This window comes from Rhinolophus hipposideros, assembly GCF_964194185.1.
Source record: "Rhinolophus hipposideros genome assembly, chromosome: 6".
NCBI classification, from domain to species: Eukaryota; Metazoa; Chordata; class Mammalia; order Chiroptera; family Rhinolophidae; genus Rhinolophus; species Rhinolophus hipposideros.
Window position 1 is genome coordinate 15,293,234 of NC_138052.1, and position 19,754 is coordinate 15,312,987.

Here is a 19,754-nt window from a genome sequence, read left to right on the forward strand (position 1 = left end):
AACCCTTTGCCAGATTTGGGCATTGGAACCTAAGTCAGTCAATCCTTTCAGAAGTATAAAAGAAGAAGAGAGACACAGAGAGAGAGGCAGGGAGGCAGGAAAAGAGGAAGCAGGCTGTAGATTCATATCTTTTTGTTTCATGACTCTATAAGGGAAGCAGATTTCCTTTTCGAAGTTCAAAGAAAATGGTGTGTTTTGTTTTCATACTTCTTTTCACTTTTCACTTGGGGAAAAAACCCAGCTTTGAAGCCTCTCTGTTTAAACTCATTAGGAAAACCATCAATGAGGGAAGCTTTCATGAAACCGTAGTGGGAGGAATTAGTATTATGGGAAAGCCAGATCAATCGTCAAGCGTTTCATCTATGGAGATGCGAGGTCAGCTTTGGCTGCTTGTTCAGCTGGAAAGTTAACATAAACAAATGCTTCCTTTACTGGAGAGTCCGAGAGACTAAAGATATTTGATGTTCCCCTTCCAAACACTTCCTCAGAAGCTAGCTATGCTCTCTACATGAAAGAGATGGATGCTTCTCCAAAACTAAGTGAGCGAACTCATTGAAAAATGTCTTGCCCCCAAGAGAAAGGTGTTAAACGTCCTGCCAGAAAGGAAGTAGTGATATCCACATTGACTGTACAGAAGTTTTTTCTGTGTAATTCATAATTTTATTGAAGTTGACACAAAAACCTCTTTATCAGAGCTGGTGTTAATATATTAGTATATCTTTCCTGACATCTGAATCGTTTCATCTTAAAGTTTCTTAACCTGTTGAAGTCTTCTTGGCAAAGTTAAAATATGGTGATAGTTTTGATTTTTTGTTATTCACTTATCCATAGCCCATCTGATTGATTCAAAATGAATTTGAGGGTGAGAGAGTAAGGGTTGACAGTGGGATGTCTAAAAGGGAGATGTCAGGAAAGCACTTGTAGGAAAAGGAAAGGCAAGGGGCAGATAGAAGGCTGGAAAATTAACAGATATCAAGATACTCCTAACAAAGTTGTTCTGGAAAAAGAAAATGTTAGAAGGTGTCTTGTGCCTACGGTATAACAGCGGTAAGTAATTAATGTTCTGAACATCTTCAAAGAAGGGGGACTTAATATTTTCATGTTTCTTATAAGACGTATGTATGTGTGTATGCAAATGTATACATACAGTCAGTCCCCAGCTTACGATGGGGACCGACTTCCGATTTTTCGACTTTTGATCGTACGATTCTTTGACTTTTGATTTTTTGACTTTTGATGGTATGAAAGTGATACCCATTCAGTAGAAACCAGCGAGGCTAAACTATGATGTTTGGCAGGTTAAGTGTACTGAATGCATTTTCAACTTAATATTGTCAACTTGCAATGGGTTTATCAGCACTTAACCCCATGTATAGGCAAAAATGTAAATATACACAAATAGGTATGTTGTGTGTGCATATACACAACTTAAATAAAAGAATTCAGGTATAAAGGGACTGTCGTGTAATGTTGATTAAACTGGCCCTTCTTCCTGCTAAGCCCACCCCAATAACAAACTAGGGCCTAATATTTTAAAGCTTGGTGAAATTAAGCAGAGCATAAGCTTAAGGGAACATAAACCATGGTTATATTTCCATTTCTTTCTACTAAGAGTGGGTTACTGATTATTTTGGGGATATCAGGTCCTCACTTGCTATCTCTTATTTAGCTCATGAGAAAATCAGGCATACAATTAAGCATACATATCCTAGGCATATGTATCCTAGGCATGGAGCCATCCCCGTCCAACTTAATGAGCAACTAGCTAATCCAAAAGGAAAATCGCCATTGCTTATAAAGCCATAATGTAGATGCAGCATGGCATATAAATCAGTAACTCTTGTATTGCAAAACAGACAAATAGATTAATGCATGTTGCAAAGGATGGGTGAAGAGATCGATTAGGTTACTGATTCAGACCATGAACTTTCTCTCAATATACTGCATTTAACTTTTAAATAAGGTTTAGGAGAACCTGTAACATTTTGCTCACTGACAGAACTATATTTTACTAAGGGCTGAAATTGGCTAGTCTATAAAAATTAAATTATGCCCCTTTCACTGTATCTAGTCAAGAGGAAAATCTCTAATTACAAGATTGCATTATCAAACGCAAATTCACATTCTTTTCACCCTGGTTTTAAAAAATTCAAATGGGGGGGCTTCTATTCTGAAATGAAAATCAATATTTGAAATATCTTTTTGAGTGCAAGTTAAAGCAGGAGCAAAAGAAATGTCATTATCAAGGGTGTTGCTGGTAAGTAGCTGCTAAGTCATTAAGTGCAGAGCTTGTGAGAACAAGTCATTTGTTATGCAAACATTTAAATATCAATTAGTAAGGACAATGAAAGAAGAATCAGGAACCAAATCTTCCTTTCCCCACAGCTGTGCCTTATTACTCCAGAAATGACCGAGGGGATAAAGAGCAGTGGAAAATAATCTCAGCACCTAATAGGAATGCCACTCTGGGGAGTAGGTTCATTTTAAATGTACTCCTCAACTGAAAATTAAATATACCTGCCTCAAAAGTCATAAGAGCTAAGTTTGCAGACTTAATCCAGAAAGGACTAACTGAAGGCCTGGGCATATTGCATCACTGGTATTTTTTGGAAAGAGAATGTCTTTCATTACTGCTTAATGTCAAACTTGCTTGGTTCATTAAAATCTCTTAGTCCCTTTAAAACCCTTAGTCCATTATTTTTCTAGAATACATATGGAAAAATGCCAGTCCACACAGCACTCAAATTTTAAAAATGCTCTGGATGGTTCTCATATTCTTTCAATATCCACTTCATGGCCTATCCATGCGACCAGTCCACTAAGCCTGTTAAGGGGAATTTGGCAGACATAAAAATTATCTTTAGCACTTTGCCTGGATTATCTTTTCAAGCAAACCAGGTAGTATATTTTAGTACATAAGGCAGTGGGCCCAGGAAGCACGGCCTCTTAGTAACAGTTGGACCAAGTGCATTTGGACCAGACAGCTATCTTTTCTGGTCCTTGTCTTCCTCCTCTATAACATATAAAGGTTTTCCCAGAGCAGCAGTTCAAAACTTAGGGGCACCCCAGAGTCAATTGAGGCGCTTATAAAAGACCCATGGTAAGCTATACCAGAGTCTTACAGAATTGGCTTCTAGGTGCATGGAAAGGGGTGTGGGGAAAGGGGGCTTGGAGGGTGGGGAGGGATGTGAAATTGAACACAACTCCCAGGAAGACTCCTATGTGTATCCTTAAGTGTGAGTCACTGGGTCCTTTCGGCTCTGATGCACAAAGATTCTCAGGACAATATATATTAGTGATCAAATGAAGAAAAGATTCTGACTTTGATCCCTAATAGTATCATTTACAAAGCATTGCCTCCTTTCTCTCAAGTGGAGAAGTTGACTTTCAGTAGCGTGAAACGCTGGTGGGTTGCGGCTGTAGGAAGCAAGGGCCTCAAAAGAGGCCTGACTGCTGGCTTACATGAGATACTCCAAGTAAAGCACGGAGGAAAGAGCCTGAGGCACTGGGCACACACCAAAAGTCAGCTCTTATAACTGTGATGATTGTACTACACTGGTTACTTATCAGTTTTAGGTGGGCTTGCCATTGCTGCCAATAAGAGGAAGGTTAAGTCACTTAAATCGATTGGTCTCTATCAGTTACATGGAGATGAAAATGAAAGTGCTTTGAAGTGTCAACCCCCTGAACATCATCCTTTTGACACAGGAACCTGCACTTGAAGGCCGGCTCAGAAATGCCCTGTTTCCAGCTACACAGAACTCACATCCTTCCCTGCATAACTGTTTTAGCCTTTGAGCCTATCGCTGTTCTGTTTCTCAAACTTGACAACGGAAATTACCTTATTACTTCACTCTCCGTGCATTCGTTGGCTTACGACAGACTCATATGGCCAGAGGAACCTGGTTTGGAGTCCAGGTGCCCACCCTGACTGAGCTTACAGAAACCTCAGGCCAGGCACTTACGCGTGTGCTAAAGTGTTCCGCGGATTAGACAGGTGTTATAATGCCTGCTCTGCCTTTTTAAAAGTTTGGAGAAGACAATGAAGCAGATGAAAAACTGCACTTTGAAAGTGAAGTGTGTGGTGTTAATCTTAGGTGCACTTTTACAGAGGAAAAAAATACATCTCTTCTGGTTTTAATTTGGTTCGTATTTTTCTCTCTCCTGTGTCGACCATCTCCCAGGCTGTAACACAGGAGAGAGAAAAATACGAACCAAATATGCCACGCAGGTAAGCCGTGGCCTAGAGCATGCTGAAGAAGTTCCTAATGTGTCCCATGTTTTTCTGGCTCTAATCTACTGCCTGGAAGACAGCTGCAAACACTCTAAAGTAACAGTAAAGTGTTCAGAGTGATTCTGACCGAAATCACAGCAGTCCCCTGGGTAAAAGGGCAGTACATCTTGGCTCAGGTAAAAGGCTCCGGAATGAAACACAAGGAGGACAGAAAACTTGTCAAAATCACCTATGTCAACCTTGGCTAAAGAATCATCACTAAGTCTTGTTTTGTTTTGCCTTCTTTTCAATAGCGGGAATCCCATCCCATATGACAACACAATGCATGCTGCTCTTCTTGGGACAGATTATTCTTGAAAGCAATTACATTTCACACTTCCCAGAAGGGTGATCTTGGTGAAAAGAATCCACACCTAGGCCATGAGAGACCTGTACAGAACAGCCTTTGAAACCACACACACCACATCATAGTACAGTGACGAGCGATCTGTCCCCAAAACACTGTGTGGTTAGCCACAAGGCACTTCCAGGTCCTTCTCCAGAGAAAAAAACTACTTTTCCAAGGAGCTGGCTTTAAAACTATAGCCAGTGGGTCAAAGAGGTCAAATAACGGTTCCGATCCCATCACAGGGCTCTGTGGACAGTGCAGTTCAGCAAACTAAACAGGAGCTGGGCTTTGGTTCATTCAGTAGCATTCACCACATGATATGACGTCCTGTTTTTTCAATATGCTGAAAATGGCAAAGTCTCTGTTTATGGGTTTGACCTTGGAATCAAAGCTACCAGTCCACCTATTTGCCTAAAGTTCCGGCTGCACTTTCAGGAGACTTTGATTTCTTTAAGACTACTGGGATGGGATGGGGAGCTCCACCTCAGTGAGAAGACTCTGGTATGCTGGATTGAATAAGCCAGGTTTGCTCTCACAAGACTCCCTCCTCCCTTGCGTAGCCCCAGGTCCTCTCATCAGCCAGCCAGCAGCTAAGCTTGTGGGACTGGGAACCACATTCCTTTGAAAGATCTTGGCAATTTGTGCCTGGAATTTGATGCATTAGTTCTAAAATTAAATAAAGATCCTGTAGTGTTCCTCTAAGAAAAATGGCGTGGCTCTATGACAAAAGACATTTTTCAAGCCCTGACCTCTGGGAACTTCAACTAGCTTCATATTTCAGGCTGACATTGCTCACAGGCTACTGTCTAGTTACCTAAGCAGAGCTGGTTATCCATATATTTTCCAGCCTCCTGATCAGCTTTTAGTAGAGGAAGGTAAGGGAAGTAAATAAAGAGGAGAGCCACTCATTTAAATGCACTTCCCCTCCTGAGTCCCTTGGGGAGAAGCCCTGGTAATTAACTAATGAGATTAAAGTAACTCGGAACTCTTCATTTCCCCAGCACTGTAAAAGTAAATTTGCGATAACCAGTGTGTACGCATTAAATCAAAGTCAGTCCCTTTTCCTTAGTTTAATGGCTCCCTCACTCCTACCCCTAGCCCAGGCTGGAGAGGGGACAGGGAGGGCTGCCAGGCTCTTACCCGCACTTTGCTCCATCACTTCTTTCTGACACATGTCTTGAACGTTAACGGTGCAATTCACGATGAACTCCGGGGAGGAGCAGTCGTTGTTCAACTGGAATTCTTCACACTGGTAACACTGGATTTGCAGCGCGAAGCCTGCGGGACAGACGCAGTGGGGTTAAGATCCAGCTCCCACAGAGACCCCTCGGGAAACCAAGACCCTCCCTGGACCCAGCCAGCTGCTGGGGTGCTTGAGGCTCCGCACCCCTGGGCTTCAAGAAAGGCGGAAGTGGCTGAATCCGGCAGGGGGCGGCGCCGGCATCCAGGGTCCCGCAGAATAAAGTGGAATTCTGGCCGAGACCCCTGGACCCATGCTCCAGAAACAAAGAGCCAGTGCAACACCACACCTGAAGGTGAAAGGAGGGGTATACAACCCCGAGAGCCAAGTAGCTCCAGGGACTAGCGTCAGCTCCTGTCTACGCCAAAGGATTTGCCTAATTGTTAATTGGTTACAAATGACTTAATTACTATTTTGGCACCGTTTGCGATTGCATTCGCAGACGTCTTTTCAGTTTTATTCATTTAATTTTCGAAGTCAGAATTCCTGTGTTGTGGCTCCGAGGCTCCCTACGCGACCTCCCGGGAACCCGGGAGGAAGTGCTTGACGCCAAGTGCTGCCGCGCCTCGGGTCGCCGGCCTTTCTCCGGGACGGTTCCTGCAGCAGCAGGGGTGGCCGCAGCGACTGGGGAGGGGCGTGTGCGCGCACGCCACCGTGTACCCCGAGCCCCGACACTACAGCTCTTTCTTCCTGGCTATCAGGGCAACCGTTTGGCTAGGGTCCTCCGTCAGGGTCTCAGCTCTGCAGAGCTCGATGGGGAGCCGGTCGCGTACTGGAGAAAAGGAGCGAGACGTTTTTGCACCTGTCATGGCTCCAGCCTGGCTGCTCCGCTCGGGTCTACGGGTTCCTAACTAGACCTAAGTCCCCGGGTTCCCAAGCTACCTCCTCCCATCAGTTGCGCTCTGAGCGGAGCAACCTGGCTCCCGTGCGCCCCGGCCACACACTGCCCAGCGCGCCACTCCTCTGTCGGCGGCGCCACTCCCACGGGTTGCTAGAGACGCCTGACAACTTGGTGGGGTTTGGGGGTATCTTTCTCTCTCTCTCTCTCTCCCTTGGAGGCCCCAGCAGTACTCAAGCCCTTCCGCCTCCCTAGCCCAGCTTCCTCTCCCCACAGTGCAGCCCCAGCACCTGCAACTCGCGTCCCGCAAATCCTCGGCTCCCGCCTCTCCTCCTGCAGCGCGGGACTTGGAGACTTTCCCATCTAGCGTCTCTGCGCACCGGCCACTGCCAAACTCCCGTTGGGCAACCTCTGCGCAGCACTGGTAGCCCCGGGGGGACGAAGGGGCCGGGGGTGGGGGGGGAGTAGGTGCTGTGCTCGCGCCTGGCTGGGCTTTCGGCCTCTTCGTCTTACCTTGAAGCAAGAACAATCCGCAAAAAGTTGCTGCGATGCCGAGGACCCACATCCTCCCGGATCCGCGGGGCCGGGAGCGGGCAAGCGCCTCAGAGGCGGCGACCGCGGCGGAGGCTGCCCGGGCCGCAGCGGCGGTGGCTGCCGAGGCTTCTGGGGCCCGCGCTGCTGCCGCCGAGGCGACCGCCTCGGTCGAGAGGAGCCGCAGGTGCCGCCAGCGGCGCCCGCATCGCCCGCGCGGGGGATCCCGGTTGCGGGTGGCCGCTCGTCTGGCGGGCGCTCCCGGGCAGAGCGCGGCGTCTCCGGAGTTGGCGGCTGAGACTGAAGGAACTACTGGCGATCCGGAGCACCCAAAAAGTCTCGTCTCTTCTCCCCACCTCCCACTCCAGGCACCACGTGACGGCTGTTGAGTTGGGGTGGGGGTGGCGGGGGGAAGGCTGGGACCGTCTTGCCACGTTCCCGCCTCCTTCCTAATGCCCTCTTCTCCTGCCTCCGCACGTCCCGAGGACAGGGACGCCAGGGGGAGCGGGAGAGTGCAGCCTTCCCGGGCAGGGAGGCAGGAGATCGGGAAAGCTTGAGGGCGCAGCAGGTGCCGCGGGGACCAGCCGGGCGCCGGCGGCCGGACCTGCGAGGTGGGGTTGGAAGACTGCGCGCCCGCCGGCCCTTTGCGCACAGGTACTGGCTCCCCACTACCTCTGCGCTCCCCGCTCCGGCCGGTGCCCCGGGGCTGGCGGGTTTAGCGGCAGAATCCGGCCCACGGGGAGTGGCCGGTTCCAGCGGGAAGCGCTCCTTTGCGTCTGGTAAAGTTGCACACCTGCAGGTGCCTTAGGGCGTCCCAAGCAGCCGTGCCTTCTCTTCCTCAGAGAAGCTCCTCGGTCATTACCAGGATTAGCTTCAGGTGCCGCAGGGTGGGGGGGGTGTGTGGCGGGGCCCTTGCCCTGACTGGCGCCCTAGCTCCAGGGACCCCTCCTTTCGCCTGCCTGCGCTCACCACAGGAGGGTGCGGTGACACTGCCCTAGTAATCTAGCCTAGGAGAGCACCGCCCAGGGGACAGACGTCGCGAGCTCCCACCAGAAGGCAAATCGGGATTAAGAAGGGAGTCGCTCTCTTTTATCGCCTTCCTCCAAAAGGCCGAGCAGCTTCATCTCGCTCGCCTCAAATCATGGGTCATCAGTGTATGCTCCCAGGTCCTCTCCTGTACCGCGCCTTCCCAGCCCAGGACTCGGTCGCTGGCTGCCCTGGCCCCCACCCTCCCCCACATTCCTCCTCTCTCGTTCCAGAGACTCACCTTGAGTCCTGTGTGTGAACGCCACCGTGCTACGCTTCTTACGTTCGCCTTCCTTGCGGCCAAGCCTTGCAGCAGGTGGTACCGGAGCCCGTGGGGCCGCTCGCCCAAGCGCCTTCGTGCCCCCGCCTCCGATCCTGCAACGTTACCACCCGTCCCTCAAATCCCTAGGGAGCATCCATTTCTGTGGAAGTAGTTTCATAAGCGTTGCCCCTCTTCCCCTTCTTCTCCGTCCACCACTTGGAGGCAGCTCTCGCAGGCCGGGACGCTGATAATTTATTTCCCCATCCTGCCAGCAAAGCTGGTCTGAAAATGGGCTTAAATGACTTTCTTGTAATTCCTCTGCAGAGATCGTTCCTCATCTCCCTCCGGCTCCTTCTCTTCCTTTGCCCCCTTCTTTCTTTCATTTCTAGCTGGATAACTCCTGGAGAGACTGAAATGCTTTGACCATTACTCGCTTGTCTGCATACTCTGATCTGACAATTGATGGAATCACTATCTCCAGAGCCAAGAGGGCCAGTTTATTTATTCCTTCGGGGGAATTCATCCATGGAACACGTGTGAGATTCATTCAAATAACTGGGCCAAAGATTCCTAGGACAAGTTCTTTAAGCTTTCAGAGGGTGTGATTGTGATATGACTTTTATTCAGAAATGAAACAAAAGAGTTTTTAACAGTCTGAAAGACAATGACACAACATAATTTTCATTTAAACCAACAAAATTCAAATATAACAAATTGCACAAATTTACCAAATAACACTGATTATACAATACTCTTTAAAGAAACAAGTGTGTACTAAAGTAACCGTACAGATCCTAAAAATATTTCTATTATGCCTAGTTTACAAGTTCCTGTACAAAAGCAATTATAAATAGTTCACATCTAGAAAAAATACACATAACCTTTAAAATAGAATTTATCCTTACATATAAACAGACTTTGTAGAAAAAAAGGATATTAAAAAGTAAGAAATTTTTGTAGCACCAACCATTTAAATTTTTTTTAAAAAGTGAACTTTGCAATTAGAAGTAGAAATCTGCTTTCATTCTAGATTGCCCCGATTTTAATAAAAAGAACAGGAAGATAAAAATTTACAAACAATGTTGAGAATCACGGTAAAGCACTAAGTAGAAGAGGATGTAAGGAAATGTTTGGAGGGAAAACCTGTTGTTGAAAATAGAATTAGGTCACTTCTGATACACATCCCTTCTGATCAGTGTCACACTTCAGGACCCTTTACATTTTTCAGTAGAAGCAGACTTACGCTTATTACTAGAGCCTGCATCTTTCTGGCAACAATTTTGAAATTGCACTAGAATTCAAGTTTATATCAAATCGAGATCGTGAGAAGATTACAATGAGCCCTCTGTTTTTTTGGCAGGCCCTGTTTTAGGTTTACAGAGTGTACCCACAAAAAAATTTGAGGGTACAATGAACTGAACAATGTACTGAACAAAACTTTAGTTGGAATTTTTAAAAAATATATTATGAACTTCTAAAAGACTTAGTACATCATTTCAAGAGCATGGCACTGATTCAATTTATTGCTTTTTTTTTTGTTGTTGCTACAAATATAATTTCTTTCCCCCCAAAATTTACAACTTCTGTACAAGTATTCAAAAAAAAGTGCAAAATTAAGACTTCTGTATTGTGGGTATGTTGACTTTTAATCCTCATGAAAGAACAAATGCAGTCTATCTTTATTGCCCTGTCTGAGAAGAAAGCTCCAGTGGGTTGCTTGCTGTGAATCTGACAACTTAGGCTCTGGTGTTGTAATAGTTTATTGTTGTCATCTTTACCTGCCCCCTCCCCACCCCTGTTTCTTAAGTGCTCCATTTCCAGCTCACTAAGGGGAAAAAAAATTCCTTTATGCATCATTTGAAACCTGACTCGCACAGGAAGAGAAGCTATCATATAAAGAATCACTCAAAGATTCCAAATTGTCTACCCCCGGCCTGTCTGAACTACTCAGAGATGCCTCTTGATTTTTCTGTTTTTCTTCCTTTTGTCCTTCAAACTTGTTCAGAGAGTTCTTCTCTTTTTCTAATAAAATCACAGTATTGCTGTTATATTTATTGAATGACTCCAGGGAAATTTTAGGTAATCTATTCTCAGGATCTTCTTTTGTTTCTTCAACTTGTTTCAATTTCTGCAATAAAAAGAAGAAAATATTAGAAACATATTTCTTTGGAAATCAAGTTATTCTAGCCAATATTCAATTATTGTCTGTATAAAGTACAGTTTAAAGGGATGGAGAGAACCTACAAGTCTTCAACAAGCTTCTAGTATAATTAAATGTAATAATAAAGCCAATTTTAGTGATAAATCAAGACTTTAATCATTTTGCTGAGATAAATAGGTCCCAATTTGCAAACCAGTTAAGTGCCACTTAATCTAATTTTAAATGGATCTATCTGAAATTTGTTCAGGTTAAGTGTCTTATTTTTCTTAATCAAAGTTTCAAACTACTCCCTTTTCTTACTAACTGTTATTAGTTATCTTGTTGCTAAGTAGGGCTAGGGATTGAATTTCAGCCAGAAGTTATGGTTATATGTAAAAAACAAACAAAAACCATACAAATTCCTTACATTGCCACAAAATGGTAAACTTTTCGGAAGCACTGTCGTGTTTCTATTTTGTCCCTTTACAAGTCTTAACATATTTCGAAGAGATCTCCAGGTCTGTGCGTATAGATTCTTGGAGATCCAAAGGCTTAAAAATCATAGTAATAGGTCTGCATCTTCATAACCTCACCCCTCCAGGAGGTTCTAGTAACACCAATTTAAACAAGGATATTTAAATTTTTTTAATTAGTTTCATGTGTACAAAACACGGTAATAGTTAGACATTTATCGTTTATACCCCTCACAAAGTGATAACCCCTCGCCCCCAATCTACTACCCTTCTGACATCACATACAGCCATTACATTTCCACTGTCTCTATTCCTTATGCTGTACTCCACTTCTTGTGAATATATATATATATATATATATATATATATATATATATACATATATATACATATATACATATACATATAGATGTATATATGTATTTATACATATGTATATAATTATAGTTGACATTATTATTCAGCTTTGGGTGTACAGCACAGTGATCACACATCTACAGCATTCCTAAACAGGGATATTTTTAAGATATCACTGGTAGTCTCCAGGATTGTATAAAACACTGCAGTCATATTTAGTAGATAAACCCTATGAACATGAATATATCCAGTTGCTCAAGTGGCTCCTGAAGTCTGAGGTGGGAGGGGAGAGGGAGGCTCAGATACAAAATGCAGCACGTGTGGAGGTGTTAAAGCCACGAATGTTTCTCACCTTCTTTTCCTCTTTCATGCAAACATTCCATCCAAACACAAGGAAGAAGCAGGGTCAGGGGCTTAGAGATGATAATGAGAACTACCAACCATATGAAAGACACTGAATATATTTTATCTACAAGCCTTTCAGAAACCTGCAAGTTACAGGTCTCCATTTTAAAGGAGAGGAAAACAAGGTTCAGAGTGACAGGGTTACTTGCCCAAGGTCGCTCAGCAAGTGGTAGAGGATAGGATTTGAATTCCTGTCTGACTGCTTTCCAAGCTCTTGTTTCTATTAGACCATGCTCTTATGTAATAAAGGACAAGATGGCTAGTTTCCTTCTTTTTGCCACCCAAATATTCTATTTAACTGGCCAAACCATCTCTACCACTACTGTCCCAGGCTCTAACATATGTAGTTTCTTTCCCCAGCCCCCTTCCCCCCCCACACACACATTGTTATGATAGATATACAAACGTGTAATGAGGAAAGTATGTTTTGATTCAGAAGAAAGCAGACATAACCAAAGCCTATGGATTTGTACACGCTAAATATTTAATAGAAAGAGAAAAGAAAAAGGTAAGGAAGTAGATGGCTTCAGTGTTCTAAGAGCAGGCTCAGACAGAGTTTCTTTCTCTGCTACGGGAAAGGGTGTGATTCTATGGGAATATTTGATATTCATCCTTGAAGTGGTGCTTATTTCATTATTCTATTAATGTGCAGAAGCATTACTCACAGCTAATTTTCAATCTCAAATGGCTGCCTTGGAACCAGAGGTGAGCTGAGGAACACATTCCTAGCTGATGACAGAAAAGTGGCTCCATAATTAGGAATAACTCCATGCAAGAGTCCCTATTCACGTCACATTGATTTTTAGGAATTTTAAACAAAAAATTATATACTACAGTACTAAAAATTCATGGAGAGAGTAGGAAATGCTTTGATTATACTAAATGTAGGTAAATAAAGGGCAATCAACATGATTGATTATCTCCTCACTTGAATATATTCTCCCTTTTTCTTCATTCCAGAAACATGAGCATTTTCTTTGCTTATTTCTGGTCCATGTGGATCTCAAATTCATTCAATAAACACTTGTTAGAGACACTACCGTTAGGCAGGTGGATGGTTTTGGTACTGAGGATACGCAGTTGAATAAAATCGTGTCCTGTGGCCGGGAATTGGGTCCCTGGAGGCAGACAGACCTGATCCTGGATCTCAGTTTTGCCTTTTCACTGGCTTTGTCAGTACCCGGGAACATCCCTGCTCAGGTATAAATGGTGATAAGACGCACCTTTATTTCAGGATTGATATATTAGAAAAAAAGCACCTTAAGGCCCTGACACATAGTAATAGGTATTCAATAAATAGCACAATAAATAAATAAAAGTAAGACAGGATTCTTATTCTAGAACAATCGTTCTCAAACTGTATTTTCCAGGCCAGCAGTATCAGTCATGTCAGAGCTTGTTAGAAATGCACATTTTTGAGCCCCACCTAGACTTACTACATCAGAAACAGTGAGATCCAGCACATTTTAAACAAAGGCACCAGGTGATAAAATTTGAGAATCAGTGATCTAGAGGAACTTGTAGTCTTGGAAGGAGGATGGACAGGTGAAAAGTATAATTCAGTGTATTAAGTAAGATAGAGATGGGAAAAGAGATTTATTTACCATTAAAACACCCACTGCCTGCCCACTGGACACAAATAGTGCATCATGTTTTCTAAATGTTTCATGCTCGTAGGTTTGTTTCTTTAATTAATTATAATATCATTCAATTAAATATAACTCCTAAATTGGTGTAATGCAGGGACTCCGCTCCTGCTCCCCACACAAGAATGCAGGATATAGTGAGGCCAAAAGGAACAACAACGGAGCCACAGATGGGAGTCATACCTCTATATTCTCGATGGTGGCTAGCCGAGACACAAAAGCAAGCATCCGCCACTACCCCAACGAAGGGTCTTCCTGTGCCCTCGTCTTGCTAGTGGCCGGGGAGACACAGGAAGTAGGATACATGCGATCCTCAATCCACCATCTGCGCTTACTAACCCCACTTGCTAGCTGCAATCCGCACCTGCTAGCGTAGCCATAGCAGTTATATTAGTGGCTAATGGCTAACCGGTAACAGCTGATGGTCACCCAGCCACCTCTGATGGCCATCTACTAACCGAGCCAGCACCTTTCCCCGCGAGGCCGAGAACCTGGAAACTGCTCTGTGGGACTCTGTCCCCACAATTGGCCAGGGAGGTAATGGATATGAAGAAGTGGCCCATTTTCAGAAAAATCACATGGCCTTCCCAGTCTTTATTTTCACAGTTTTGATGAGAAGTGGGTACAGAAATATTTTTCGACTATCAGAACCACATTGGTTCAAGAGTGACAATGAGGGCCAGACGGCCTTCAGCCTCAGTGTTGGGGACCTATAGGCAGCAGTAAGTCGAGAGCATGTGCCTAGTTCAAAGGCGAGAGCAGCTACAGGCACACCTCTGAGATATTACAGAGATATTGCGTGTGTAATTCCAGATCACTGCAATAAATCTAGTCATAATCTTTTTGTTGGTGGAGGGTCTTGCCTTTAATTTATTAAAAAAAAAAAGGCAACATGTGTGACGTGCAGTAAAGCGAAGCACAATAAAACGAGGTATGCTTGTACTTAGGTCTAGCTTCTTGCTGGGGTGCAAAACATGGGTCCAGATCTTATGATTTTCAAGGTGAGGTCATAAATCTAGAAGAATATTTGCTTATATTTAAAATCATTTGATTTTAATTATTTGTTTATATTAATGTGGGGACAGAGCCAGGAGTGCAGTTTCCAGGCTCTCGGCCTCACATGGAAAAGTGCTGGCTCAGGTAGTAAATGGCCATCAACTGTGATTGGATGGCCATCAGCTGTGGCTAGTTGGCCATCAGCTGTAACCAGTGAGCCATTGGCCACTAATATAACTGCCGTGGCTACGCTAGCAGAAGAATGGGGGCTAGCAAGAAGATGGTGGCTGAGGTAGCAAGTGCAGATTGCAGCTAGCAAGTGAGGTTGGTTGGCAGAGAGAAGTGGAAGGCAGGTTGCAGGTATTGTGGCTCCTGCTTCCTGTGTCTCCAACCCAGCCGCCAGCGAGAGTATAGTGGTATGACTCCCCTATCTATGGCTCCGTGGGTGTTCTTTTTTGGCCTCACCACATCCTGCTGTTCTTATGTGGGGAGCCTGACCAGAGACCCTGCGTGACTCCCTGCATGACAATTAAGCAAAAACAAAGAAAAATAACACCCCTCCACTATGTATGTCAAATCACAATCTTTGCATTGTTTGAACTTCTGAGCTAGGAGTCCTATTTTATACTTCCTTTTTATGTCCTACCTGACCCCCTCATTCCCCCTTCCCCCACCACTTTCTCCCCAAAGGCCTAGCCCAATGCTAAATCGTCAGCAGATCCTCAATGGAGACTTGATGATAGATGGAACTTTCTCTGGCATCAGCAGAGTCTCAACTGTTGGCTTGAGTTTCCCCAGTGGTCCTGCCAGCTAAGAATAAAAGCACAAAAGTAGTTTACTTCACTGTCTGCAATTAGAAACATACCAAACTAGCCTCAACATTGTCTTGTAAGATTTCAGGTACTTTTTAAAATGTTGAAGTTACATTACATTTAAATGTAAAATATCAGCGATCGAGGTCAAACAGTAATGTGTATGACATCATCTGTTGAATGATAACAAAATAGTGTGCATTAGTTTGCAGTAACTGTATGTGAGGTGCTTTGCAAACTAATCATGTTAATAACAGTCAGCATTTAATAGAGTGCCTGTTCTGTGCAGACACTCTGCTAAGCACGCTGCCTGGATTATCTGTTTTCATCCTCACATCAATTCTATGGGTAGGTGTTAGTATCTCCATTTATAGGCAATCAAGGCTCGAGGAAGTTAAGTAACTTGTTTAAGGTCATGTAGCAGTACGTGGTAGAGTCTGGATTTGGACTGAGGAAGTCTGCCTGCAGAGCCCAAGCTCTTAACCTCCGTCCTGGAAGAGAACTTTACAAATATCAGCCAATATTATCTTCAAGGGGCACATCTAAAACAAGAATTACAGACCAACAATAATATTAATAACAAACATAGTGAAGAATAGTGTTTGTCGAGGATTGTGTAGTTTCCATAAAATATCTTCATTTACTTCATATATTATGCTCCATCTGAATTATGATAAAATTATTATACTACAGTTATTACCTATAGGTGGCAACAGTTGTACAGTTCACTTTTTTGGTGGACTTCTATTGCATTAGGGAACAAAAGTAGGGTTAAACAGAGGGAGTGAGAATATATTTTCTAGTTTAAAATACATAGTTTTGCATATTCTTAAAATATTTTCCTATCTTTCATGTAACCATGGTATCACTGATAATTCAAGCAAGAAGTAGATAGTGACGCAGTCTCCAGAAATCCCTTGAGAATTATACACTTAATTCCTTATAGTCAAAAACAATCAATCAAACTAGTCTGCTATGTGACTAGCTTTGTGTGAATAATCATGTGGTTTTGAATCTCAAAGCAAGTTTCATAGAAGAGGGGGCTCTTGGAAGGATTTCGAAGGGAAATAGGATTCAGATATATAGTAAGAAAGAGGGAAGGCATTCTAAGAAATTTCCTATTGCATCTGCAGACAATTCTGTAGTCAACTCCGGGTCCAGTGGTTGCTCAGATAGTCTGTTTCTTGCCCTTTTAGATTCTGTAATGGGCAGAATCACTGTAAAGACAAACACGGACACAGATGTGCCTATCCCATGGAATTCTAAGAACCTCAACCCGACTCAGGAAAGTCTCAGCCCAGCTTAGTACCGGGGGTTATACATAATTTGTAACCTGGGTTATAAATAATAAATAGCTTTTATTTCCAAAGAGCTTTCCCATCATGATCTCACTGCTCTTACATCATCTTGGAAGGTGAGAAAGCCTGGTGTCAACTGTACTTTACATAGGGTATTTATGGAATTTGTGGTTCACACAAATTTGAATTCAGGCGAAATTAGACCTGGAAATTTGGTTTCTTAATTTTCAACACAGAAACGCATGCCATTTTCTGCCCCATAGTCAATAATAATCGTGGAGTACAGATTCAGCCTAGACCAATGTCCTGAACACCAGGAAGGATAAAATAGAAGTGATATAGATCCTTGCCATGAGGAAAAGATAAGGAGACTATATAAGGTAATACAGAAAAAAAAACCTCAAATAATAAACCAGAAAAAAAAAGACATATTCATGATGACATCAGCTTCAAAGAGATATGTTTAAGTAGGGATAGCCCAAAATTCCTGCCCATAGTAGGGGAGAAACAGGTAGCAAATTCGTGACATAGTGCAATGAATTACTGTTCTATGATGAAGGCTACTCTTTCGTTATTTCAAAGAAGTTTCCATCCCTTGATTATATCTTGAAATTATTGGTTAGTATGTCTACTGTCAGCTGTCAGGAAGGGACTCAGACCTACTTGTGAAATGCAAACGCAGCATCATTCCTCAGCTGGACACTCACACTTATAAAGAGGCCTGGAGCTCTTAGCACCAATGAATGTAAACAGTATCTCCATCCACATCATTTCTTATGATTCTATTGCTGTAAAGAGTCGTGGCCAATCCGTTCAAGAATACATGTGGTAGGAGATAATAGTTACATTTGTAAAATGTTTTCACTATGTGCCAGGTACTGGGTTGCACGTATTGCATGAATTTTCTCATTGAATCCTTACAGTAACCCTGTGAGACAGTACTGTTATCATCCCCCTTATACAAACAGAAAAACACATGGAAGACAGGTTTAAATATTAGGTCACACACATGCCCAATAAGTTAGGGAAGGAGAACTAAAGCAGAAGCCGTGCCGCTACTGAATTTGGGATCTTAATCACTTCGCACGAGACTGGGTTTGGAAACCAGTGTTTAGTTCCTGCCGTTGTGCTCTGAACCTGAGTTTCTTTACATTCAAGTTTTTTTGGGGACTCCTCCTCCTCTGCAAAGCTCTACAACTCTATAGTATTCTTCACTGGGTGTCTTCTGTACATCTATTACTGGCATCTGAGGTGGCACAATAACTCTCTTCTCCACCTTAGTTCTAAACGAATAGAAGAATAAGATAAAGAAAAAGGCTGATGGGAGGCTAAAATATCAGGTTTATTACTGAGGAAGCTTATATTGGAGAATGAGGTTTCTATCTGCAAAAAAGTGAGTTTCCTAACACTGGTTCCCAGAAATGGCCAGGCTGTTACTGGAAGCCCTAGGCTGTGGGGAAGGAGGCAGGCAAGTGTCTCCCCATGAAAGCTGTATCATGAAGGAACAAAACAGAATGTGTGCTTCTCACAAGGAGCCTGACCCCAGAGAAAAGGTGAGCAAGTGGGCCTGAGTATTTCCTGTTCCCCTCCTATACACTAATTAAGCAAGCCACACCTCTTTCTCCTGAGAAGTGAATGAGGGGGGACAGAGCAGCCATGAGTGCTATCCTATTTATTTCCTCTACATAGAAATAAACACCTGAACATACGAAGAGGTGTCACCACCACCCAACATTTCTCATTTCTCATTACGAACGTTGTTACAGATTTTAACTGAACAGTCATATGTACTTTGGCCAAGAAGATGCAGGAAGCAGCAACTGGAAAAAAAAGCAAATTTATGACTGCTTTCCCACTTAGCTGTAATTACATTTTTAAAAGATTAAAAAAAAAAAAAGATTCAGGAAAATTCAGAGACTGCAATGAGTTGGGCTGGGCAGAGAAACTTCTTCATGGGGGAAGAAATAGGAGGAGGGTGATTTAGCAGATGGGAAAGATGAGAGTGCTTTCATTTGGAAGCAGATAGATCAAATACAAGAGGTAGTCTGGCTAATGCTGGGCTTTGGATTAAACTTAAAGGTGCAATCCCCCCCATCCTTTTTCTGATGAGCAAATCTTGGGCACTGGGAAAATGAAGTCAGGGCAGAGTTATGTGTTATGCTCTTGTTGTAGGAATGGCTGGAGGTATTTTAAGCCAGCGTCTCTTTGTTGAAGATTGGGACACATTGCAGTCTGTATTAAGTGATATTTGCTGGGGGTGTGCCAACCTCAAGAAAAGGTGCCAAGGAAGTCATTTCTCTTTTCTCAGAGGCACTAGTTAATCTCTTCTTTAATGCCACCTCTTACTGTATTCCTGGTGGAGCTGCTTTCTGAATGAGACAAAAAATAGAATGACCTTCAGTGACCACTAGAGACACTGCAGATGTTTCTTGAGTTGTGGTTGTTAACGCCATTAACCAGGTCAAGTTCCAACTTGGATCATTACTTTCTCCCAGTGCTCAGTTCCCTCTGTTACTTCAACTGGACACATTTCTCTTCACTTGCCCTTCTGAAAAATTCGTATGACGTATTGGTAATAGAGAGCCCCTCTCTCCATCCAACCACACGCTGGGAGATATGATTTGGCACTTGGGGGCACTCTGTTTCTTTACTGGGGTCCTGAAGATTCTTCAGTATCTCCAGGGCAAACTGATTTTATTAGGGGAAAGAGTAATTTTCAGCTGAGATGTGCTTTTATGACTATGTTATTAACTATACTGCTGTCCTTTACCATGATCAATATCTTTTGATGACCTCTGCTGGAACCCCTGAACCCAGAGGGGAAAAAAAAATGAGCTTACTTTTTGAAAAAAAAAAAAAAAGCAAGCAGAGAGAAGGTCAGTAAGAACCTTAGGGTTGCTAGGGAATGATACACCTTGTGGAAAGGAAAAGAATTGAGCTCGGAGATAAACAAAGGCAGCAAAGGGCATTTAAAAACTAGATCAAAATGACAGAGGAAAGAGAAGCCATTTTATCAAAGAGATGGGAAATGTTCCCATAGATGGAAAATAGGGGAAGAGGTGGGGTCAGGAACCTCAGTAGGAAGAGGAAAAAAAGGAATGCAAAGAC

General features: G+C 43.4%; 2 protein-coding genes across 5 annotated transcripts in view; both read right to left on the reverse strand.

The window, feature by feature from the left end:
• Window positions 1-8,859, reverse strand: part of LYPD1 (LY6/PLAUR domain containing 1) — a 41,746-nt gene extending 32,887 nt beyond the window's left edge. The window contains exons 1-3 of one of the 3 annotated variants that reach the window (XM_081050692.1): window positions 8,499-8,859; window positions 6,991-7,213; window positions 5,763-5,900 (exon numbers count right to left, since the gene is read on the reverse strand). In XM_081050692.1, the coding sequence (XP_080906818.1) occupies window positions 5,763-5,900; window positions 6,991-7,063 (211 nt within the window). In that variant the 5' untranslated portion in view covers window positions 7,064-7,213; window positions 8,499-8,859. Of the gene's footprint in view, window positions 1-5,762; window positions 5,901-6,990; window positions 7,836-8,498 lie in introns of all 3 variants that reach the window. The other 2 variants (XM_081050691.1, XM_081050693.1) reach the window with 2 other exon arrangements.
• Window positions 8,860-9,084: 225 nt separating this feature from the next.
• NCKAP5 (NCK associated protein 5) overlaps window positions 9,085-19,754 on the reverse strand; it is an 834,652-nt gene continuing 823,982 nt past the window's right edge. For both annotated transcript variants that reach the window (XM_081050689.1, XM_081050688.1), the window contains one exon: window positions 9,085-10,647. In XM_081050689.1, the coding sequence (XP_080906815.1) occupies window positions 10,631-10,647 (17 nt within the window). In that variant the 3' untranslated portion in view covers window positions 9,085-10,630. The remainder of the gene's footprint in view (window positions 10,648-19,754) is intronic.